This window comes from Cynara cardunculus (genome assembly GCF_001531365.2).
Source record: "Cynara cardunculus var. scolymus isolate 2C chromosome LG 3, CcrdV1, whole genome shotgun sequence".
In the NCBI taxonomy this organism is placed as follows: Eukaryota; Viridiplantae; Streptophyta; class Magnoliopsida; order Asterales; family Asteraceae; genus Cynara; species Cynara cardunculus.
The window spans coordinates 29837817-29864684 of record NC_037530.1 but is presented as its reverse complement, the minus strand read 5'-3'; the positions used below and the strand labels follow the sequence as shown (position 1 = coordinate 29864684).

General features: G+C 34.1%; 2 protein-coding genes across 2 annotated transcripts; both read right to left on the bottom strand.

Annotated features, from left to right (window-relative positions):
- Window positions 1-15827: 15827 nt before the first annotated feature.
- Window positions 15828-17654, bottom strand: LOC112509129 (proteoglycan 4-like). Its single transcript, XM_025113993.1, has one exon. The coding sequence runs from the start codon at window positions 17652-17654 to the stop codon at window positions 15828-15830; it is 1827 nt and encodes a 608-aa protein (XP_024969761.1).
- Window positions 17655-18717: 1063 nt separating this feature from the next.
- LOC112509373 (U-box domain-containing protein 5-like) lies at window positions 18718-21893 on the bottom strand. Its single transcript, XM_025114303.1, has 6 exons — window positions 21821-21893; window positions 21615-21679; window positions 21322-21507; window positions 20850-20957; window positions 19919-20652; window positions 18718-19406 (listed from the first exon to the last, which is right to left on the bottom strand). The coding sequence occupies exons 2-6, from the start codon at window positions 21660-21662 to the stop codon at window positions 18758-18760; spliced, it is 1725 nt and encodes a 574-aa protein (XP_024970071.1). The 5' UTR covers window positions 21663-21679; window positions 21821-21893; the 3' UTR covers window positions 18718-18757.
- Between the last annotated feature and the right edge of the window lie 4975 nt (window positions 21894-26868).

The following is a 26868-nucleotide window of genomic DNA, read 5'->3' as shown; positions in this document are numbered from 1 at the left end:
TTTACACTCGAAACTTCACAGCAAAAACACTATGAAGGTTTAAAAAAGTCGAACCTTCACAACAAAAACACTGTGAAGGTTACCTTCACAGCATTTTGCTGTGAAGTTTCAAGTGTAAAAAGGTGGTCTCATGGGTCTCACAAAAACAGACTGGTCTCACGTGATCCCAAATATATATATATATATATATATATATATATATATATCTCTATATATATATATATGTATGTGTGTGTGTGTATATATATATACATACACAGAGAGAGAATATGAAATGAATTATTTGAAAGAATTTCATTATATTAAACAATTTCGTAAAAAAATTTCACTAAAATAAACAATGAAGTCGACGGTTTTCACGGTTTGTACAAATAGCTTAGTTTGCATCTTATCCCACTCCTATATATATATATACACACACACACATATACACATATATAAGGGAATAAATCAAATGAAAACCACAAAAAGTTGAGAACCATAAGTACCGATCTAAGCCTTTATTTGGTCTTGATCTTATGCTTTTAATTGAAAGTTGTTTTTAATAAAAAAAAAGGGCATAATCGTCATTTTTAGTAACAATATTCACCGGCTAAATTAAACATAGAGATTCATTCATAAGATGAAACACACTAATTCACCGTATGAAACACACAAATTCACCGTATATGAAACACACTTACCATGTTATTTCACCTCATAAAATAAAGCATAATTTTCATAAATATGTTATTTCACCTCATGAAATCCAAACATATAATTTTCATCTCTAATCTATTCCATCCCATAAAATCAAACGAACTAAAAATAATAAATTTGGAAATTGATTTTGTATCGTTGAAAATTGATTTGAAATTTATAATTTTGAACATGTAACACATTATGAGAGTGAGAATATTACTTGCAAAATATTTATATAAAATGTTTTTATAAATGAATGCAACAAATTTTAGAAAATATTTTCTTAAAAAGAAAGCTAGATAAAATTAGTATGAAACATAAGAAAAATCGCTCCCCTGAACTTGGAGACACGAATCATGGCCCCCAATTTTCGTCCACGTTGGGGAATTACCACCTCCGATCACCGACATGGATTTCTGCCACCTCACGTCCCCAGCTTTCTTTGTGATCTGTACAGTCACCGCCTTCGATTGAGATAGAGACAGCATCAAAGTCTCGTTCACGGCAGCTCAAATGCCACAAGGATATCTGAATCAAAACAACCAGAACCTTTCCAACAAACTTTATGAATTGCTAATCTAGATTTAGGAGCAACACCTTTAGATATTCCGGCAACGTAACTGAACATACTAGCCTTAAATATGTATCTTACAGCGGCTGTTGACGTCGTGTGAGTATCGTGTCCATCGACGTCTCTCAAAGATCGACAAGGACATGTTGTTAAATTGTGAAGAATTTCAACCTTTCTAGTAGACCTTTGATGAGTGGATACAGCAAACAGAACCTCATCTTGACAAGGTTGCATTGAATAAAGCTCGAGATGAAAGGTTTTAGTTCAAACAATACACAGGTATACCAATAAAATTTTTATGTATGTAGTGTTATACATATGTATTTAATTTCTTTTGTTATTTTATAGGTCATGCGACTCAAATGAACAATTGAAACCCCTAGCACACAGACCAAACGGATATACTTGGTTGCATAAGGGATATTTCGTCAATGGTTACAAATTCCATATGGTAACCTATGATGCTGGGTGGGTCATACATAATAGCGGCGTATGTATGAGATGAGATTGTTATGACTATTAGAGGTGTTCATAAAAATTGCACAAACCGCCTACAGTGCACCACATTGTACAAAAAAGTGCAATTTAGAACATCCGCGATGCGATTTGCATTTTACCAAACTGCACTGTGTGCTCCAATTCAAGGGTTTGAGTTATAAAACCACGGTTCAAACCGCACCGCACCTCATATTTTATTTATTTCATATTTCATATATAAAGGATCGAGAAGAAATAAAAAGTGTGGACACTTGGGTACGTCACAACTCACACGTCCAATTCATTTTGAAGTTTATTCTTTGTACTTCTAAGCCTATTTTTAATTATGCAATATGTATTTGGGAATCGGAAGTATTGAAGCTCTTTTTTTTGAAATACGCTCAAATTATCGTTGATATGATAATGTATTTTCAAACATATAATTATTGGGTTGTAAGCATAAAGTGTGATAGGTAAAAATTGCATAAACTGCACCACACCACCTTTCACGGTATGGTTTGAGGTTTATGCGGTGCGGTTTGCGTTTTAAGAAAATGATCGAACGACATATAAGGTACGGTTTGCAGTTTTGAACCATACCGCACCCGGACACCCCAAATGACTACTCCGAGTTTGACTATTACGTATTGCTGGATGACATGTTACAGTTGGAATATCACGGCATAGGGGCGTTGTGTTGTGGTGTTGTTCAAGTATACTTGGCATTGGGGGGAGGGGAGTTAGAGTCGACCCTAAACATGGGTTGGTTGATATCAAATACAAGTCCAAAAAGAATCAACGATGCTTTCATCCTAACGTAACAGGCTGAACAAATGTATTACATACCATATTCTTCAGGCACAAAGAATTTGAAGGACTGGTGTTGTTGTCAAGACGAAACATCATGGAATATATGAAATAGCAAAATGTGTTAATGACGTCGAGGATGATGATAACATGGACGAAGAATAATTCTTTCAAATCAATGAACGGGTAACTCATATAATATCCATAGGATTAAATGAGGACCTTGATTTTGTCCGTCTTGTCACAAGGAGGTTATCGTAGTCGTCACTTAAGACCAAAATGATGTACCGGATAACGAAGCTAGCGACGAAAGAAGAATATGAAGACAAAAGCAATTATTCAAATAACAAAAATAACCTTATGTTATCTGATCATTTGTCTGAATTACTAGTGTACCTTATCTATGTAGACAATATTTCACAGTGGTAATAGCTTAATGTATGTATATTTATGAATTATATCTTTGTGTTTGTACACTTGTGGTTTTAAAGTCATCCTTCTGTAAATTCCTTGATGATGAATTGTTGTACATTTATGTAAATTTATGCATTTACACGTACATTTTGAATTTGGAGTAGTTAAACCAATTTTTTTATTTCAGATGGGATGTAACAATATGGGTAGGGGCTCTAGTAGGGGAAACATCAGCTCTGCCGGGTATGGTGACCCCTCGCTCCTACGAGTCTGACGATTACGTTGCTGGCACTTTCACCTAGGGATTGGATCAGATCTAGCGGGGGGACGAGACAGGGGCTATGGCTCCGTCTCCTGGATCGAGATCAAGGGATAGAGGCGTGAATACTATGACGAGACGCCTTATCATCCGAGTCTGTGGTCGTCCTTTCAGTTGTCAGATAACGAGTAAGTAGATGTGGTATAAGATTTCACTATAGTACATAATAAATTGATACTAATGTACTTTCTATTGTATATTTTTTACTTGTGAAAGTTTCTAGATGCACCTGTTGTCTGGTGGGTCATCTCCATCTTTAGGTCTATGTTCGATGGTCTGTGGGCTCACTATGATTTATGGGGATGTATCTGAGGCTCATATCAAGCTCTTGTTCGAGCATTTTAAGTTTATATATAGTTTGATATAAACTATTTCTTTCAAGTTTTTTTGATTTGATACAAATAATGCATATGCACGGTAAGTTTAGTTGGGAATCCCATATGAAGGCAGATGTTTGCAATGCCTTATGTCGTACCTTGTGTATTAGGTATCCAGACCAAATGAGGGATGCACGTAAACAAGTTGCGTTACATGTATTAGACGTAGATAGAGTGACCTTCGACAGCCAGGACTTCATGCCTCTTAAGGGACACCAACCGAACTGGATCCCAGAGACGCATTGGCTGGATATGATTGATCAGGTATGTGTGGTTGAATCTTTGAATGTTTTATAATTGTTTTTATACTGATTTATGTGTTTTTCTTAACAAGTATGGGACACCGATGTGTTTAAGCGTCAATCTAAGGCCAATCGGCCACCTAGTATGAGGGAATGTCGTCCAGGCACATTAGGGATATATTAGTGTCATTCAACATCATGAGCACATGGTAATTTGCCATCTACTATATTAATTGTATATAGTTTGTGAATATATATAATTTTGTTGTCTACTAACAACTTAAATTGTGTTTTGTAGAGAGATGCATGGGGCAGTATGCTGGTGAGCTTTTTGAGATGATGCATGGCACCAACAGGAAGCCAGTTTCAGATGCGACTGATCCACCCATGGATCCTCCGATCTACGTTTACCCGAAGGCGGCTAGAGCAGTGAGAAGTTCAATTTCCTTATTTAATTTATTTTGTTTTATAGGATTGATTAATTTTATAGGATAAATAACTATTTAGTTTGGGTTGCCATTGTTCGACAGACGATAGACTTATGGGATAGAGTTGCATTATATTTGTCTACAAGTTAGTTAACACATTTTGTTTTGGTAAACCATAAGAGACATATGCACATCTCAGGGAGGAGACATACACCGACTCAGATCCCAACACCATTCCCCTTGATGACCTAGAATTGTAGGAGCGTAGTGTTGGAGGCCGACACAAGGGACGGTTGTTTGGATTTTGGATCAGTCAGGATTTCCAGTTTGCTATGACTGGTGATCCTGGTGCCAGTAGCAGCAGTAGGAGCTCGTACCATAATTAATCGACGGAGGTACATGTTTCAAATAAGATATAATATATTCCACTTGTCATTCATTCATTTATCGCCTAACATTGCTATTTTTTTGTCAAATGTTGAATAATTACAAGTAGATGCATTAAAGAGAAACTGTTGAGTTGAGGAGCGGATGGAGACTGAACAGGTAAGGAGGGCAACTTTGGAGCAACAATTGAAGGAGACATCATATGAGCTAGCTTGGCAGAAGGCGCTAATCGAGCAGTTTTATACATTCATGACGCAGTTCCAGTGCGAGAACCCTCCCCTCCCCCTCCCCCATTGTAGATAGGAGTTGTGGTATATTAGTATTAATTTGTTAAAACATATTCTGTATATATTTTGGTATTTTGGAAGGTTTTTGATTATTACAGAAAATACGTATTTTTCCATTATTTGGAAAAAAAATAAAATTACTGACGGATCTGTAGGTAAAAATAATTTAAACCGATGTTGATTCGTTGGTAATCTGTCGGCATAATCCGTCGGTAAATAGATCTGTTGGTGTTGAGGGTTGTCGATGATCCGTCGGTGAAGTTGTCCATCAGTTATCCATCAATGTTGCCTTTTCCCACGACCATTGTTTCGACAAACTTTCACCGATAGATCAACAATGGATCCAACTTTTATCGATGGATTACCGACGGATATTTCCGTTGGTGAAAGTGTCTTGTTTTATAGTGCACGGTAGATGTGAAGAAGTAGACCACTCAGCAATAATGAACCAAGCAGTATATGCAATGAATCCCCCCTGCCAAATAGTCATGCATTATTTAATATTATGTACACCTTATTAATGTAATATATCCGAAATTCAAACTTTCAACTATTGTTGCATGCATATAACTTTTCAAAGCTATATTATTAACTTTATAAACTAACTGCAAACCAACTGATAAACATTTTCAAATACATGATATATATGCATTGAGTCCTACTTATATGATAAGAATACTTGACCATTAAAATTACAATAACTACATCTTTATTTTTAAATTGATAATGTTTAAATTATAAGAAATTTTTCGAATTAAACAAATTATATCCTGAAAAAAAACTATAATCTTAAACTTGAAACTCATATCGATATATTTCTTTTGGACATCTCTTTGAAACTCATATCGATATATCTTCAAAATTACGAAGAGTTGCATACAACTGTAGCCTTAAACCTTGGTTGTACATCTTGTATTTGGGTGAACCAATGACTAGAAATTGCTGAATCAACTCTTCCTACAGTATGGCTGGTAATACCACTTAAAGACGGATAGTGTTCACTTGCTTTTAGCCTTTCGCCATTTAATAGAGTTATGTGTTTTTAATTTTTAATAAACAATCGCTACCTCCTTGTATTTGTTGTTTTCTTAATAAAAATATATGAGAATACCCCTTTTAGTTTGTTTGGATACACACAAAAGGCCATCTCCGCTTGAAAGAGGATTTTTATTTCTTCTTGGATTTGAACTTGAAACTTTCAGGTACTTTTGACCTTTGGAGTCAAGCTCAAACCAATCAGGCACTACCCTTGTGGTTTATTTTATGATATTTTAGTTTATTAATAGATGTGAATATCCATATATTTGCTTCATACATATATATTTGTTCTTTTTTCCCAAAGAGTTGGTATTTGGTAATGTCATTCTTCTGTTAAGAATGTTCTTAGGTGTTCACAATGTATTCACAAAATAGTATATTTAGTTTTAATTATATCATATTACTCATTATTCACAAGTTATATCAGATATCGCACAACATCCTTACATCGTGTTCACAAAGTCAACTTGTTGTCTAGAAGACATAGCTTTTTTGACGTTCACAAAGTCTTGTTGAATTTTTTGATATTTATAATATATTTATAGTGGTATTCACTTGTATATACAAGTAACCTATTTTTTTAAATATTCATAGGTTTTTGTTACGTTATTAATGATATTTATAATATATGTACATAGTGGTATTCACTTGTATATAATATATGGTTTCTTATAGCTCATAAACTACTAACTTTTTGAAAAAGACCCTATATAAAATAAGGGGTTGTTTACCAAAGACTTACCCGATAAGTGCTCACCGGTAAAATTCAACACTATTACTTACTTACCGGGTTTACTCCACGCAAACAACACCGTATTCAATAATCTACCCGATAAGCTCTTAATACAGTGGTAATAGGCGTCATCTTCACTTACCGGGTAAGACTCTTGATCTTTGTCTCACTCTTACCGGGTATGATTTTTGGTTCTTGTCATATTTATCTGGTAAGATAATGTGACTTGATAAACGCTTACCCGAATAAGCATTTGATAAACGATCCCTAAGTTTTAGTAGAACCATTTTTTAGTTGAACCAGGCTTTAGATTCTTCGATGAAAGACAAACAACGACGGGGGTCTATCATTTCGGACCATCCTCGTCAAACTGGAGTACCCCCTCACTCAAAACCTATTTTCAACCGTTCATAAATTTGTTTGAAAGAAAATTACAAAATATATAAATATTTTTATTTAATTTTAAAAAATGGAAAGAAAGCTTCGTATTCGATAGATTCCATTATGTCATATCAATACACGTCAGACTCAAATGGTTCTTCCTCCTTCCTCCTTCCTATGCGCTTTTGTTTAACCAAAAAAGAATTTCATTAGAATTTCGGTTTTAAAAACTATATTTTGACGTACAACAAAATAATATATTGACATCGTTCAAAAACCTAATTTTTTTCTCTTATGAAGGAGTCATGAAACGGTGGTTCATTCCACCGTATCATGCTATGTAGGTCTACCCCTACATATGTCTGTGATGACAGGTTACTTGAGGACATGATTGCGAGTAAGATATATTGTAGTAATTTATAAACGATCTTGTGCTAATGAAATCCAACAAAAACATAACTCTTATTGAAATTAACCTTCAAGAGTTGAAGTTATTTGACGGCAGTTTACTGGTCTGTCGATTATTTGGATAAAGAGTTGATTACTGAAAATCCCAACCGGCCCCTCAAGGAACCCTTCTTCAAGGAAACCTATATGAGAGAGCATTTTTTGGTTCACTCAACGGTTGAGACTAGGAAGAGGAGGGGGCAGGATCGAACTGTGAAGACCTATTTTATAATTGGACAAAATCGTCCCACCCTTATTGATTATAATTCAATAAACATGTAAATGACTGAGAATATAACGTATTATGGGTGACAAACTAGAGAAGGATGAACCGAAAAAACGTGGAATGAAAACTTGAACCCTACAAAGGAATGCAAGTATGTATATGGTACAAGTCAAAATAATGAGTCATTGGAATTGTGACACCATTTTAAAGAATTTAATTAAAGGTATATCAATATTAATTAATGATCAAAGTATTGGTATTTTCTATTATCAAAAATGTCATTTTGTAAAGTATTCATATTTTTTTATAAAACATTAAAAAACATGATATGAAACGATTTCTTATATTATTCATTGTCATATCATTAAAAAATATTGATGTGACATTAGCACAATTACCAAAAACCAACTTCTTATTAAGAATGGAAATTGACTCAAATGATCAAAAGTCTCATCCAAATTGGCCTCCTAATCATTTCTCTCTCGTTTTGACCCAAATGTTACTAAGGTCGCAATATACACGTCTGCAATATTGCAGATTGGACTAAAAGACAAAAAAACAAAATCGGGCCCAGATCCGCAATGGTCAGGTTTGCAATACTGCCGATCCGGCTAAAAGACAAAAACTGTAATTTACAGAGGGCTAGATCCGTAATGGGTCACGTCCGCAATATTGCAGATGTACTCGTGTCCGCACCCTAATTAATCTCGAGTTTAATCAAGGTCAGAGGCATGTTCGTAACTGTCAGATCTAGGTCCGCAAGATGTCAGTGGACGTACCTTTTTTTCGGGTATTTAATGTTGATCGGCCCCATTTATGAACCAACAACCCCACAACTCTTATCTTTACCCGGTTTTCCTCTAAAAAGGTTGGGGACCATCAAAATCCACAGGAGATTCCTCTAAGAGTATTCATGCGTTTGGGTTTAGCAAGTAGATACTTCACGCGTTTGGATTTAGTAGTCGATACTTCATGCGTATGGGTTTAGCAAATCTTTACGTTCACGCTTCTGTAATGGCCGAGGTTAGTCTATTCTCTATTTGTTACTATTTTCATATATATATATATATATATATATATATATATATATATATACGCCTTAAGATTGAAAGCACGGTCGAGCACACACAATAAAACCCGGTCGAACCATGGTCGTGCAGCAATGGATCCGCAATGGCGGAGCCATATTGCAGACATGCAATCGCAACGGCAAGCCATATTGCGGACTTGCTCAGGAGCATACATATCACCTCCGATGACCTACCACCAACATTGCTTCCACCACACATCGACCAATCAACATACACATAAAGTGTTAGCGGACTATTTGAACCAGAAGCAACTTCCATGAAAGTCGATACCATATTTTGTTTGAACATAACTAACCAACCTCGAATGTGTAATGTTTGATAACACCGTGATGCGGAGCATCAGTTGATCGGAAACATACTCCCACTCTATGATTAATTTGCTGCCACAAACCCCTACCACTAATACGTAACCTAATTTTATCAGTTCCAAAACTTATTCTGAAAAAAAAAATACAGAACAAGAAAGATACATAAGAGAAATATTTGATTGAAAACTTGGTGGTCTTCAACATTCGTCGTTGGTATTTTTATACAAAAATTTGATGGAATAAAATTATACCAACACATTGAAATTAATGATCTGTTGAAGTTGTACAATTCATAATCATGGTGGAAAAATACAGATAATATTTTAGTTTATATTAAGATGCGAATATCAATTATATTTGTTTCTTACACATGTATTTGTTCTTTTTTTGGCCAAAGAGTTGGTATTTGGTAATGTTATTTTTTGTTAAGAATGTTATTGGATGTTCACAATGTATTCACAAAATAGTTTAGTTTTAATTTTATCAGATTACTCGTTATTCACAAGTTATATCAGATATCGCACAACATCCTCACATCGTGTTTACAAAGTCAACTTGGTGTCTATAAGACGTAGCTTTTTTGACGTTCACAAAGTCTCGTTGTATATTTTTGATATTTATAATATATTTACAGTGGTATTCACTTGTATGTACAAATAACCTAACTTTTTAGTATTTGTTGTTGTTACGTTATTAATGATACGAGAGAGGAGACTCATAAGAACCTATAATGGTTTTTTTGAATTTTTTTAATTCAAAACTACTACTTTCAAATTTAATTTTTAATTTAATATAATATATGGTTTCTTATAGCTCTCTCTCATAAACTACAAACTTTTTGAAAAAGACCCTATATATACCTTCATAATAAGTTTAGGGTCGTTTACCCAAATATTATCCGGTAAACGCTTATCGATAGGAGTCAACACTATAATCTATTTTACCAGATAAGATTGCAATATATTAAAACGGTATTGTATGCAACAATTTACCCGGGTAAGAGTCCTCACCATTACTTACCGAGTAAGACTCTCTATCCCCATCATCACTCTTATCAGGTAAGATTTTCAACCCTTATTATATGTATCAGGTGAAGAAACTTATCCGATCCACATTTACCGAGTAAGTATTTAGTAAACCGTTTTTTAAGTGTGAACGAGGCTTTAGATTCTTTAATGAAAGGTAAACAATGACCCAGGGGGTCTATCAATTCTGACCATTCTCATCAAAGTGGGGTACCCTCTCACCCAACACCTATTTTCAACCATTCATAAATTTGTTAGGAATTGTTTGAACCTTCGCATTCGATAGATGTCATCTCAATTCACGTGAACAAACGGTTCTTCCTCTGCGCTATTTTTTTTAACATTAAAATATCAATTTCAATTTCAAAAACTATATGATGGCATGCAACAAAATAATATGGTGACATCGTTCAAAAACGTAACTCTTTTCTCTTATGACGGAGCCATGAAACGGTGGTTCATTCCACCGTATCATGCCGTGTAGGTCTGCCTCTACATATGTGTGTGATGGCCGGTTACTTGAGGACATGATTGCGAGTAAGATATATTGTAGTAATTTATAAACGATCTTGTGTTAAACGAAATCAAACAAAAAAACAATTCTTATTGAAACCTTCAAGAGTTGAAGTTTATTTGACGGCAATTTACTAGCTTATTGATTATTTGGATAAAAAGTTGATTACTGACAACTCCAACCGGCCCCTCAAGGAATCCTTCTTCAATTTACTAGCCGGATTCGCAATATTGCAGATCTGGGCCGAATTCGATTTTTTTTTGTCTTTTAGTCGGATTTACAATATCACAGACCTGTCCATTACGGATCTGGGCCTGATTTTGTTTTTCTTTTGTCTTTTAGTCCAATCTGTAATATTGCAAACTTGTATATTGTGGTCTTAGTGACATTTGGGTCAAAACGGGTGAGAAATGATTAGGAGACCTATAAGTTGTAACTCATAGGATTATATACAATCTATGCATGCTTTACGTATTTGTCTCTAACCAATATTGTAAGCTTTTTTTCTGTCTTGGGTCATATCAAACGACAAAAACATATTGGAAAAGAAGTAGGTATCATATGCATCTTTTATCTATACTATATTATAAAATATTTGACAAAAACTCTTAAAAATCATTCTTTATGTATGAAATATTGTTTATTAATGCATATTACTTAAAATTTAAGATTACAAGTAAATTGTGCGTAGATACAATTTATCAAAGCTATATCTTTGAATTCGTATAACTAACTGCAGATAAACATAATTAAATATATAGAATGAACATCTCATTTTAAATAATAAAAATCTAAAATATAATTAAGATAATCATTGAGTTCTAACAGAATTATTATCTTTACAAAAATTATATTGTTAAGTCAAAAATAAATTACTTCGTTATTAGACTTAAATTAAATTATAATAAAAAGTTGAATTAAAGAAATTGTATAAAAAAGAGAGCTTTTAAATAGTTAATTTTATATTAATGCCGATATATTTTTTCAAAATTTTATGATATGTTCAAATTTATTTTTATTCAAAAGTAAAAACAATATCTTTCTCAAAACGACATAAACCGTATGATAACAAAGAAAAAAAAAAACAAAATACTAAAATGAAGATGTATCTCGCTGCATTGTACGAGTACCATTCTAATCTTTTTATTATGTGGGTATAATATATGGGATTAGAAACATAGTATTAAACAAGGTTTTCTTCACTTGTATCAATCAAGTTATATGAATTAATCGTTTGTAGGTTTGAGACTTATTGGTAATTTAGATAAATAATTTATCTGTTTAAAGTAGCTCGGCATGGTGTATATTTTTATTATGGCTTTCAAAGTCCGTAGACAATTAAAGCCATAACAGTTCGTCAAATTAACCATACTGATTTTGCATACGTATTTGAAAGAGGAGATAGATTCGTTTGATATACAATTCGAGGGTGACTTTTGTAATTGTATAGTTAGTTAATTAAAACGCTTTATGGTTCACCTTTTTGTAGTAATTAATCTACAATCATGTGAGACCGTTTAAATTAAGTTAGACTTGTAAAATTATATTGGAATCTTTAGATGAGTTGATTTTGTCAACTTTTTACAACAAAAAACATTAAACTTCACAACATAACGTTGAATCTTTACATAAAAAAAAAGTTGAACTTTTGACATAGAACTTCACACTAAACAATTACTGAAAGCAACACACTGAACCTTGACAATGCTCTCACAAGTTTTACTGTATCTAAACAAAAACCCAACTATATCTATACTCTATATATCAAGGTGGAACAGTCTTTCTAAAATAAATTTGCACCTACTTGCGTATGATACAAATATTGAAAAAGAAACATTTAGATAAAACAAATGTTTACCTATCCAACGTCCCTAACTGTTCTCATGTTAGGACCGTAGTCATTAACTAATTCGATCTAAGTTGCGAACCAAACTTTTGTCTATATTCCAACTAAATGAATTAACTAATTGAACAGTAGATTAAACCAATTAATAACAGATAAACTTTTGTAGGCTGAAAGTCAGTTGATTAAAATCTTGTAATCGTTATAAAAATCAATCAATACCAAGGCTTTAATCCAAAACACAAAAACCAAACACTACCAAACATAAAACATAAATCTAAAACATGATAAAATGAATTAAAGAAAATTGTAAAGATTCATCCAACTCTCCAACAACTATTTTTAACCTAAAAACAATAAAATCAATTTAAGAACAATGCAGAAAATTAAATAGATAAAAGATAAATAACAACCAAAAGTAAGATGCAATTAAACTTTAAGTATGAACAATTAAACTAAACTAAACTAAGGGGTCGTTTACTAAACACTTATTCGGTAAACGATTACCGGTAAAATTTAACACTATCATTTACTTATCGGATAAGATCTTAGTCCACCAAAACAGTATCGTATGCAATAATTTACCCGGTAAGCGTTTACCGTGTTAAGAGTCGTTGCCCTCACTTACCGGGTAAGACTCTTGGTCCTTGTCTTGCTCTTACCGGGGAAGATTCTTGGGCCTTACCATATTCATCCGGTAAGGTAATATGACTTGATGTTCACTTACTCGAGTAAGCGTTTGGTAAACGACCCATAAAACATAAAATTAAAAGGATAATGAGAAAAATGCAATAAAATGGGTGAGAATCGGTAAAACTTTACTTTCATCACCAATCCACCAAAATAGAGAGTGCACTTAGTATCGTAKAGAATGCCTCTAAAACTTCAACGCAAACACCATGGCCGCCAACTCCAGATCATGAGTAGGATAATTTCGCTCGTGCTTCTTGAATTGTCTTGACACATAGGCGATCACTTTGCCCCGTTGCACCAAATGACAACCTAAGCCTATTTTGGATGCGTCGTTATACACCACAAAAGCTCGGATTTTTTTTTAATGAGGATAAAATTGGCACTTCACACAACTTTTTCTGAAGAGTCCAGAATGCTTTCTCTCAAGCCCAGTACACATGAACTTCACATTCTTTCGACTTAGGGTCGTCAAAGAAGAAACAATCTTGGAGAAATCTTGGATAGTAACCCGTCAAACCCAAGAAATGCATAAAGATTGTGTTGGACTATTCTAGTACCTTTAATTCAACCAACTCAACCCATGTTCATCTCTACTTTTAGCCTGTTATTACAAAAATAAATAAAATAAATGATTTTGTAGAAAAATTTGAACGCAAATATAATCCTTATAACCTTGCCGTTAAGCTTTTGGTGTTTTTATTTAATTTATTATCTTATTTTTTGTTTATATTTCTTTCCTAACAAACCTTTTGTATTCCATATAAAAGTTTGTGCATTTGGGAGTCCCTAATAATTAAAGAGAGATGCGAAAGTAAAAGCCTATAGGCTCACTTCTATAACTGGATAACCAACACCGAATACCGTCAGTTCTTGTAACTTTAGAACTCTTTTTGTTTTTTTTTTTTTTTTTCATTTCAAAGATAAAAAATACTTTGTATAGATTTATGTAGAGAATTACTAAGGCACCATTTACCAACATAAATTGAGTAAGCCCTAACCGAGTAAGAGTGCGGTCTGGATAAGTCTAACTAAAAATGATCGTTTATCAAAGTGCAGATTGAAGTATCGACCGAGTCAAAAAGCAACTCCTTCCTTACTTAAGCATATCTCAGTTGGCATATTTGTGGACAAGAGGGTGTTGGTAAAATACGTTCTTTCTTATCAGGTAAGCATCTCTTACCCAATAAGAGGCGCTCAACAGACAGTAAATAACCCCCTAATTATTTTTATATTATCCTAAATGCAGATTATATGTGGATTTGATGCTCGTTTCTGGCATCTCCGACCTAACACAACACCAAATCATATTTTTACACCATTTTTCATACAATTTCACTCCAACCAAACACCAATTCTTACATTATTTTGATATTGTGAATAAATATGGTGTTCTACCATTCACTTATATTAATGTAGCGTTGAACTATTTCTATTACAAAATGGTCTATCATAATTTGATATTTATATATTTTAGTTTATTTGATTGTAAATGATATTTAGGTTATAGTATTTGTTAATATTATATTAATATATAATATATAATCAAACAAAAACCGTTGAAATACATATATGTATATGTATATTATGATAAAGAAACGTTACACTAAAGATGGCCAAAATATTATATATGTTTATATAATTATGATTTCGCTTTTAAATATTATATATTTTTTAGTCAAGTTTAAGCTCAGTATCAAAAAGTTAGTTAAGTAAATAACAACCCAATATTAATTATTATTGAAATTGTAGATTAAAATCCACATGAAATAGGTGCCTTTGACTTCCCAAGGCTTGCTGGTTTTGACTTTTTGCGATCACTTTGTGGTTCGAAAGGCGATAGGTTTATAACAACAGAATGAATAAGTCGTTCAGAAGAAAATAGGTTCGAAAGCTGCTATTTTGAGTTACAAATAAATAGAATTTAAAAAACTATGAATTGCTAATTAAGAAATATTTGAGGTCTGGGGATCAAATATATATAGTAGAGGATGGAGCAAAATTTGTTAATTTCCACCGATGTGGGATAGGAAAAAAAAAGGCATCCTACATAGAAAAAGATGAGAAAAAGCCATACAACCAAACAGCTATATAAGTGAAATGTAGGGTTGGGTAAGATTAAATCCATTAGATTTCTTTAAGAAAAATCTTTTAGAAAATGTAAACTCTTTACCCTATTATTAAGAATTATAATTATGATTATTATTCGTATTTAAATTTTAGTTTATTATCATAAACGAACATAAGTAAACGAACATAAATGAACGAACGAGACATTTGTTCATGCCTGTTCGTTTATTAAATAAACATACATAAACAAACATACATAAACAAACTTTCCGTTAAACGGTTCAGTGAATGTTCAATTCGTTTACAGGCTTAACGATACTATCTCGAGTGACCCTGAATCTTATATGAAAAACGATATAAAAAATTTGTTATTTAGCTTGTGTTCGTTCATTAAGTCAACCTAAAATACAAGACCAAACGTTATAGACATGATTGATATCATCCTTATTTTATGGGTATTTCTTGTTTAAATCAAGCAACTTCTATCTCATAACATTTGCCTGATTTCTTGTCATCATCTGCTTCAAGGTCGCAAGCCTCCATGGAAACCCCTTCAAGGCATCTTTCGATTATGGGATCGTAAACGAGTGTCTGTTGTGGGGTAATGTTGGCTTCAGCCTTGTGCGTCTCCATTGACCCCCTATTCTCCATCTTTGAATCGTTGTTGTTTGCTATATTACGGGAAAAACCTAGATGAACACCCGGGTTCCTTTCAGTAACAGAGCTGTTGAACATCATTGAGTTATTGATTCCTTGAATATTGCTATTAACGATTGCTTTCGTTTCATCATTTTCACCAGATTTTAAATCTCTACCATTTGAGCTTCCCTCTTCAATAATGGCAGGATTAACCTTATATCCTCTTTGGATATCTCTTTTGGTTGCATCTGAACCTAAATGCATAGATGCCCCAGTGTTGTCACCAGCAACTGTAACAACACTTGCAGGTTTTTCATCCATACATCTCTTTGGAGGACTTGTTGCTATCTTATGAATGAACTTGAAAATGTCGTCTTTGATCTCTCTGTGTAGGGAAAGTCGAGCTGATGCTGTTGCTTTTGGTTTTTGAGATTTTCTTTCCGTGATTTTGTCCATTGAATGTGGATTTAAGGATTTGGTTTGTTTTCCTTTCGCTTTTGCTATCTCCTTTGATTTTGCATCTAGGGCAAGATCACCACCCCGTGAAACATCATTTGAATCTATTGCCATTTTTTCTGGCGTATTATGGGAAACTGCACTTGTGGTTATGGGGGAAGATGATGATGGTTTTTCTGTAGGCTGAGAGGCTAATCGTGAAGGAGATCTCGGTGAGGTGTCTCTCTGAAGTGGTTGTATGTTAACCGGAGACGGTGGCCTAAGTGGCAGGCGTTGAGGTGGGGTTGTTGGAGCTGGTGTTTCAATGGTTGGTTTAGTTCCGATGGTTGTGAGAGTTTCCTTTGTAGGCTGAGTTTCAATGGTATTAGCAATTTTAGCAACTGCAGGTGGAGTTGTCGGACTTGCCATATCAGTGGCGGCCTGAGTTTCTTTAGTGGGCTGAAATTCATCAGCCTCTGTGGTTTTAGCGGCCGCAAGTGGAATAGTCGGACCTGGGGTTTCACTGATGGTTTGAGTTTTGATGGTATCAGCAACTTTATCAATTGCAAGTGGAGTTGCCGGACTTGCCAATTCTGTGGCGGCCTGAGTTTCTTTCATGGGCTGAGTTTCACCAGCGTCAGTGGTTCTAGCAGCCGCAATTGGAACCGCCGGACCTGGGGTTTCAACAGTGGTTTGAGTTTTAATGGTAGCAACAACTTTATCAATTGCAGGTGGAGTTGTTGGACTTGCCATTTTTGTGGAGTCCTGAGTTCCTTTCATGGGCTGAGTTTCACCATCACCGGCAGTTCTAGCAGCACCAAGTGGAATAGCTCCGGCAATTTCACTAGTGGTTTGAGTTTCTTTCCTAGGTTGATTTGCAACAGGATCAAGATTTTTTGCTAATGCGGATTTAGGTGCCGATGACTTAGCCGGAACAGGAGGTGGAGATGATACCACCGGCACTTGTGGTGATGTTGAACGTGGTGGAGCTTGTGTTGGCGAAACTGGTGGTGTTGATGGTGTAGCTAGGGTCGGTGGTGGTGCTACTGGTGTCGGGGCTATCCCTGCCAGCCGAAATGGTGGCCTTTGAGCAGGAGTTGATACAACAGAGGTTTGTGTGGTGGTGCGTGCCGGCTCGGGAGCAATGGCAGAACGAGAAGTTAATGCAGGTTGTAGTAACCACGGTAGGCGAAAACGGAAACCTGAAGGCTTTCTTTCAGCCATAGTTTTTCAATGACAAAAGATATGGTTCCAGTATTCAGTTTTTTGTGTGATGTTATATGAAATGAAGAAGAGATAGTTGTTAAAAATACAAGTTTGATACCTTAGAAAGGCCATGAAATGGCTTAAAACATGAGTTTTACGAAGCTTTTCTAGTTTACCCCTCTTGTAGGCAACTTTATGATGCTCATTTTCCTTGCCTATTAGGTCTAGCATCACCTTTTTAAGAGGTAACCCTTTGCCCATGCTATAATGACTTGAACCAAAATGGAAGATTGCTTCCATCCAAATATCTTCTAACTTGCAATGGAGCTTTAAATCAACAATCATTGTTCATAAGTTAAAAACATCATTTCAAAATATTTGATCAATGGAACATTTTAACTTTGCATTTATAAATCATCTGATTTATGATTTATAATCACAACAAACTATAAAGTTAGCATCAAAAGGGACGGATAATAAAACAAGATTTAAAATCACAACAAACTATTGTCCTAAAAAACTTGTTAAGACGCCGAAAAGTGTCATATAAACTTATTACAACCTATTCAGATATGACGCTTTATATTTTGGTCCTATAAATTAAGTCATATAAAGCAGTCTATTATGATGCTTTGAGATTGGGGGTGTGTTATAAACCCAATTTTGTTGTAGTGTTCATAAATGAATTTTTATATAAGTTACTTTATTTTTTTCAGTTATATACAAATTAATAATGATCGTATAAGATCTTATTTTTATGTAGAAAACATCGTAAACATTTACAATATTTAATAAATAAGTCACTATAAAAATTATGTTCCCTAGAGTACTTTTATTAGATAAAAATCAAACTAAAACAATAAATAAACCCAATTAATTAACTATATTTAACCAAACAAAAGAAAACAAATGATAATAACGAATTAATTAGATTATTATGCGGACTCACCAATGGAATATCTCCTACATTTTTTTTGTCACACCAACGTCAAGTCATCAAATTAAGGCCAACTTCATTCACATCAAATTAGTCTTTAGATAATAATTAGTATCTATTAAAATATACAAAAATAATAATAAGACATGCTAATGTCTGTGGAGAGAAGCTGCAACTCTTCAGGTTAAATATTTGTGTTCTGGCAGACGTCCGCAATAAAACGTTCTTGATCATTTTTCAGGAACTGCAGCAACTTTATTGAAATCAACTTCCCTTCAGAACTCCCATTTTGCGATATATCCACCAAAGAAGAAACAATGCTTTCTTGCATCAAAACTTCTCGTAGTTGTTCATGTTGATGACATAAACACAGTAAAATATGAAGTGCGTTATCTTGTTCTTCATCTTTACCTCCTTGATCAAGAATCTCTCTAATGGATTCAATACAATTTTCATCTTCGATTAATTGAGCAGCTACTTCCTCAACTGTGCACAAATTCCTGAAGATTTTGACACAATAGGCAGACAGAATACGATCATCGAGAAATGGCACAAGATGTTGGATGAATCCGAGGCATACAAGGTGGTCTCCAAGATCAGTGTGAGCCGAAAGATTACAAAGAATTCTTAAGGCAAAATTATGGTGTTCCCTGTTTGAGTTTTTGATAAGTTGTAGAAGGAATGATGGAACTCCAGATGAGACTATTTCGGAACTGTAATGTTGGTGGCAGGAGAGAAGCTCTAATATTGGTAAGGCTTCTTCTATAATTTCTGAATCCAAAAATAAATACAAGTAATGCATTGCCTCCTTTGGTAAAGATGGGACTTCGTTTCTGTATCAAGTCATGAAAAATATGATCAGAGAAGCTTTCATTACAACAAAATCGGTTTTTAAGACATAAAATATGCCTAAAAAACTTTCCGTTTGTATTTTTATAACATTATTTCAAAAAGTATCTTACGAACAATATGTTCATAATTAAGACACTTTCCAAAAGTGTCGGTATAAAAAACCCTAATGGAAACTTTATTCAAAAGTTCTCTAAAAAATTTGTTAAGATATCCAAATATTTCTTCACATCTTATTATAACACATTTACGGAGAAAAATTATCATGTAAAGACTTTTTTTGGTAAACAAAAACTGATTTTGTTGTGGTACCGGTAATAAGCACTTTTGAGTGTTTGGATAAACAATTTATACGGGTGCCAAATCGATAATAAGGAGTTTTTGAAGAAGTTAAATCCTTCTGAACTATAATAAGTTGATAAGTGTTTTTCTAGAAAAGCATAATTTGTTTCAAATAATCAATCCTAAGTACATGAAGCATTAGGAGTAGTGTTACCTGCATTCATTCAACAACATCAAAAGCAGCTTTGCTCCATTTCTTTTCGCTCTAGAATCGCATAATCGATGAGCCACTTTCAGAAACTTAAAAACTGGTTTGATGTAACTGGTAGGGATGAAACTTCGAGATTCATCGTCGTCGTTCAACTCGTTGATCACATCTTCCACCACCTTACATCTTAACCCCCATGGAAGAACCGAAAGCTTTTCAAAAACAAACAAGTTCGTTACATCGTCTGTAACACTATCTCGAGACTTAAATCTCTCGGATTCATTATGAATAATCTTGCTAGATCCATCTTCAGTGCTGGAATCCGTAACATAATCTACACTATTCGTATCTGAAGATTGGATTGAAACATCATCATCACCTTTAGGATGTTCATTTGATTCGTAATTAGAAATGGTTATGGGTTCTTCTCCTTCCATTGATTCTCCATATTTCTTCACGAGATATAACAAATAGTTCAAGATTTTCTTTGCTGCAGGATCGGTATCCCCAATCTTGCTTAGAAGATCTTTTATGGATTGTTTTTCGATCAAGAGAGCCATGGGGGATGTAATCTGTAGCCTAAAAGCTGCAAACTTGAAAGCTTTGAGTTCTTCAAGATCAGCAAAACTTGATGCTTCTCTATCGTGTTGAAGTAAAGTCAATAACACTTTTCTTGCTTCTTTGTCCGAAGAATCCATAGTAAAAACCACGGTTTTGATATAATCAATGATATGCGATATCTGCAATAACACCCAAATTGATATCATGAATAAAAGTACGAGAACATTTTTTAGATTACTCTTCAAAAGAATCCTTGAGGTTCTAACACGTATTAAGTAGAAACGGTCCAAGTCTAATCAACGTGAGACTCCAACATAAAAAAGAAGCAATACTCGTTAAAATAGATGCAAAAGTAATGGCATGGTGAAGAACAAACCTGAGTAGCCAATTTGGGTTCGACCATGTCTTGAAGCTGGTTCAAACATACTTCCAAAGAATACCGAATCCTTTCGCACCTCCATATTATTCTCTCTCCATTGATTGCCTGAAAAAGAGTTTGTTCATCATGTGTTATTGAATATGTTTACATAAGATTGACCCGGACACTTTCTCTTTAATATATTCCTTCAGTTATTTCCTCAAGGGCGTTTTTGAAAAAGTAAAGCTAATGGGGTTTTACATATTCTAACATGGTATCAGAGCCAAGATCTACCATTTAGGACATCTTTGTGTTTCCGGCCTTTGTTGGAGGGATGTGTTAGAGTATCTGGAACCTTTTTGAATATATTTATAAAAGAGCCCTTATAGAGAGAGGGGAGGTTTCTGTCATCCAAGCTACTCTAGGTTACTATTTACCGGATAAAGAATTATGCAATCAAGAAACACGATTAGGAAACGTTTATATATACCAGATAAAGTTTGCTGGATTCGGAACAATGATGAAGAAGCAACTTGCACTTTTCCATGCATTGGTGTAACGAGCACAACGCCAGTATTCCCGATTCGCCTCGTGGTCGAGCAGATTCAATGGCTGTAAATATGGATGTGATCTTGTCGATAATTTTCTCGAGTTGCTTGCATGACAAATGATGCATCTGTTTCATCAATTAACTTCCATTTTTAATCAAGTCACTTCCAATAAAACAAAACTAAGGTATCAAAAAATAATTAAAGGGCTTGAAACACCACTAAGAATACAAACCTTATCTTCCTTTGCGAGAAGCTTTAAACAGGTACAGTTCTTCCTCATTGATCCTCTTCACTCACCTGAAATCAAATACACAACTGATCAGGTTCGTTCATGTCGTTATATCGATTCAATTCTTTCAGATCCCGAGTATATATATATATATATATATATATATATATATTATAATAAACAAGCAATTGAAAAGGAAGAAAACATACGAGATTTATGACGAGGAGGAGTTAGTATAAATCAAATCAAACCAAACCAATCAAGTATATGGCACTGCTATCATCAAGAGTACGTTTGCCACTTGAGAGAACTGAGAACCCATTTCTAAAAACCTTCAAATATATATAATATCCTTTATAATCGCTTGATGTTAAAACTGGTTTGACCTTTAGTTGACTTTGAAAATGAAGTTATACATTTAAGTCGTTTTAAGGTTCATATGTTAAGTAAACAGATCACGTGTATAAGCCGTGTCATCTAGAATTATGATCATCCAAGTGCACTATATATATATATATATATATATATATATATATATATTTTATATAAGTTTTGAAATGTTCAAAAGAATCAGTAGACAGAAAAGAAGGTAGGTAGATATATATATATATATATATATATATATAAAAGTCAAACTTACGACATCCCAAGTTCCCAACTAATTCCAGAACCTGGAGATGAGTAAGGATCTCAAATGAGATTTGACTCGAATTGGTAACATATTAAGAAAAGCACTAAAATTTCGAATTTTTTATCAGTTGACCGATTAACTCAGAAGAGAGCTTTTATTTCATGTCACTTCAAATTTAGAGGCCTTCACTGACGGACCAAGCTATAGGTGTCCATCGTAAATGGTGAATTCAGTTGGCCATGTGAAAATTTATTTCAAAAAATAAATATTTTTTGACGGTCGATAATCCTTTGGTAATTTAAAAGCCACCGACGGATGGTGTTTTCGTTGGCAAGATTAATGATGATGGTCTTTTCATTAGTGATTCGTTGGAAATTAGTGACGGATTTATGTTGTACGTTGATACCTTTTGTAGTAGTGTATGTTAGTGTACCTATGATGTGGGGGTTCGGAAACTACACTATTTTTCTATCGTGTAAAGTATAAGGTGTTATTGTTTTATGTTAGTTTTATTTATCAAACCAATAGAAAATTTTCATATTTAAATTTAGTATGGATATATGATACCATGAAGAACAATGTTTGTGTGAAATAAACATAAAATTAGCATTAAACAAATAAAAATAAACTGATATAAAAAATCTTGTTTTTGATTTTATATATATATATATATATATACATATATATATATATATATATTTGGGATCGTGTGAGACCAATGTTTTTTCATGAGACCAGTAAGACCAATTCTCAACCCTTGGATTAAATCTACAATCGTCAGATCTGAACATTCATAAACGCCACGAGACTTCTCAATAATCACAAAATTGTCACCGTGCAATTTAGACCATTAGATTATTAACTCTTAAAGTTGATCAATGAACATAAATTGGTTTTACGGGTCTCACGAAAAACCATTGGTCTCACGTGAACCCAACCATATATATATAAGGGTGGGTTCAAATAAAAACTACTCAATTTGTAAAAACCGTGAAAACCTCATTCAACCAATCATAATTTTTCATTTTGTTCATTTTTTTGTAATTATGAGAGGTTGATTAACCATTTTTATTGTTGAGGGTGTTAATCATGGATATTATCATCTTCATTATTTTAATTTTAGAGAAATATATGAAACAGTTTCATTAAAATGTCATTAAGTAGTATATGAAACAATTTCATAACCACATATGAAACTTCATCAAAAAAAGTATTATATGAAACAATTTCACAAGATTAACAATTTCATGAAAAAATTTCATAAGATTAACGACGGATGAGAGTAGTTTTTACGGTTTTTACAAATTGGAGTGATTTTCATTTGATCACTGTAATGCCCCAACCCACACATTGCACGTAATACATATTTCATACCAAAGAAATATATTCGGGTCCACTAGTACAAGAAATCTATTATGACCAAACACAAGGTCCAAAAATTCAAAATACAAACTTGTACTAATCATCAGAGCTATGCATCAAAAGCAAATCTTCAACCAAAATGCACGTAAGAAAAGCACTAAATCTTTTCTTTTCCTTTACCTTCCACCCGACTTGCAACACATATTTAAAATCACAAAAACGAGGGTTAGACTTTAAAAGTCTAGTAAGATACCCTATTTACGTTATTGCAGGGTGAAGGATCACCAAAACCTTATAAAATCAAGTATTCATATGAATAACAAATATATGAGTCCATAATACCAAGTCATTTCTCAGATTCAAGCTATCACTTAGCTTATTCAAAACTCACACCTTTTGAACCAATCAGGTTCCATACAATGCCATTTTTTAAACCTTTTTCTTAATAACGAGGTTTAACAAAGTTTCAGGCCAAAACAGATCTTTTCTCCTCAATAATAAAAAAATCTATGATTTCCAAATAAGAACCTTCATCCTAAATCTTTAAATCACAAAGAAATAAAGATTCCAGATTTCGGTAATCTTAAAGGAAAGGATAGAAAGAGTTATATAAAGTCACACACATAGACAATGCCACCCTTATATCCAATAGACACATCTCCTTGATATGCCACCCTTATAACAAATGGACACCTCTCCTTGATATGCCACCCTTATCTCTTCACCAAAACATTTATGAAATAATTCCAAATAAACCGCAGCCATCGGAACAATTTTCAGATCAAAACCATTTACGTCAAAACTTCATTTTATGATAAAATAACAATTTTTATCAAGCCACAAAATAACATTTCAAATAATATCAACAAGTCTGGTCAACATTCATCCGTATAACAAGTCCGGTCAACATTCATCCGTATAACAAGTCCAGTCAACCAAATCCGGTCAACACTCATCCGGATAACAAATCCGGTTAATAGTCTGATCAAACTTCATCCGTATTAACACTTAGAACAAAAATCCATTTTGTTGTCCGGATATCTAATCCGGTCAACATACTTTACTTAAAATAATTTCACATTTTAATCGAATATCTAATCCGGTCAATCATACCACACACTTGCTAATCGGTTAAACACTTAGAACAATTTCAAGTTTGTCCGGATAACAAATCCGGACACTAGTCCATTCAACTCTCATCCGGTTTAAAGATAAACCGTTCAACCCTCAACCGGTTTAACCAACTCAGGACAACAAACCGCTCACGGCTTGTCCGGTTTATACTAATCCGGTCACTAAACCGCTTAAAGCTTAACCGGTTTAAAAACAATCCGGACAATACCCCGTACAAGGCTTGTCCGGTTTACACCCTTATCCGGTCAAGCTTTATCCGGATAACACTTAGAACAAAAATAAACATGTTCTCTTCAAATATGAATAATACGAAGCATGTAATTAAAACCAGTAAAATTTTAATACAAAAGGTTTAGAAACCACTCACCTTATAAAGCTTTTGAAACCAAAACTCCAGAAATTGATTCTCTTTTGAAACTTGACACTTGAAATCAACTTGAAAACTCCTCCTTTTGGTAAACCGGACAACACTCACTCTAGAGCTCTCAACTTCTAAAAATGACAGCAAGCCAAATGAGAGGTTAAACCTCTTTATATAGTTTCCAAAAAAAAGGAGTGGGCTACCTAAACAAGCCACGTGTTTGCATCATGGACCATCTCATGCACACCTATGCATATACTTTACCAACACATACATGCCTACATACACGTGTATATCTATAAGCACATATTATATGCATATAATAACCCTACACCCACATGCACACTCATGCACACACACACACACATATATATATATATATATATAAATACAAATAAATATGTATACTCCTTCATCCAATTAAATGCACATTTTCGCACACCAGCACGTATCAAACATATCAGTTTATCACGTTATCATGCAATCATTTTATCAAATAATCACATATTACATACCTTGGGTAATAACCAAGATCCGGTTATTACATTATCCACCCCTCAAGAGAATTCCGTCCCGGAATTCCTTTAATCAAAAAGCCACAGGTATTCTAATCTCATTTTTTACTCTAATTCCCAAGTCGCTTCTGGTCCTTTGTGAAACTTCCATTGTACTTTAACCAGACTTATCTCTTTGTTTCTCAACACGCTGATCTTTCTGTCAATTATGGCTTCTGGTGTTTCCACAAAGTTCAATTTACTGTCTAGTTGAATCTCTGGCAATGGTACAGCTAAATTTGGATCAGCCAAACATTTCCGCAAATTCGACACATGAAAAGTGTTGTGAATCAGACTCAACTCTTCTGGTAGCTCTAATTGATATGCTACAGGCCCAATTCGTTTACATACTCTGAACGGCCCTACATACCTTGGACTGAGCTTTCCCTTCTTTCCAAATCTGACAACACCCTTCCATGGCGAAACTTTTAACATCACAAAATCGTCTACTTCAAACTCAATGGATTTTCGACGATTATCAGCATAACTTTTTTGGCGATCCTATGCTGTCTTGATTCTTTCGCGGATCAGTTCAATCTTTTCGGAAGTTTCTTGAACAATCTCAGGACCTGTTAGCGGTTTTTCACCCACTTCATTCCAGCACAACGGCGTTCGACATTTACGTTCATACAATACTTCATATGGTGCCGCTTGAATACTAGAATGATAACTGTTGTTATATGCAAACTCTATTAATGGTAAATGATCTTCCCATGATCCTCTGAAGTCAATAATGCAACTTCTCAACATATCTTCTAGAGTTTGAATAGTTCTTTCACTCTATCCATCAGTCTGTGGATGATACGCTGTACTTAGTCGAATTTCGGATCCTAAAGCTCTTTGTAACCCTTCCCAAAACTTTGAAGTAAATCGGCTATCTCTATCAGAGATGATAGACATAGGAACACCGTGTCTAGTAATAATCTCTTTAATGTAAATCTGCGCTAACTTTTCTAAAAAGTATCTTTCTCTTATCGGTAGAAAATGTGCAGATTTAGATAAATGATCCACAATTACCCAAATCGTGTCATATCCTTTTGGTGTTCGTGGTAATTTCATAACGAAATCCATGGTAATGTGATCCCATTTCCATACAGATATCTCCAAAGATTGAAGGCTTCCATAAGGTCTCTGATGTTCAATCTTGACCTGTAAACACGTTAGACACTGTTCCACATATCGTGCTATATCTCTTTTCATTCCGGGCCACCAATA

Bases quoted from the DNA above. Each gene is read 5' to 3' on its own strand.
- LOC112509129 (XM_025113993.1), bottom strand. From the start codon at position 17,654: ATGGCTGAAAGAAAGCCTTCAGGTTTCCGTTTTCGCCTACCGTGGTTA.
- LOC112509373 (XM_025114303.1), bottom strand. From the start codon at position 21,662: ATGAGGAAGAACTGTACCTGTTTAAAGCTTCTCGCAAAGGAAGATAAG. The intron at 20,958-21,321 runs GTATATATAAAC...ACTCTTTTTCAG, and splicing joins AATCCAGCAAACTTTATCTG to GCAATCAATGGAGAGAGAAT. The intron at 20,653-20,849 runs GTTTGTTCTTCA...GTGTTATTGCAG, and splicing joins AACCCAAATTGGCTACTCAG to ATATCGCATATCATTGATTA.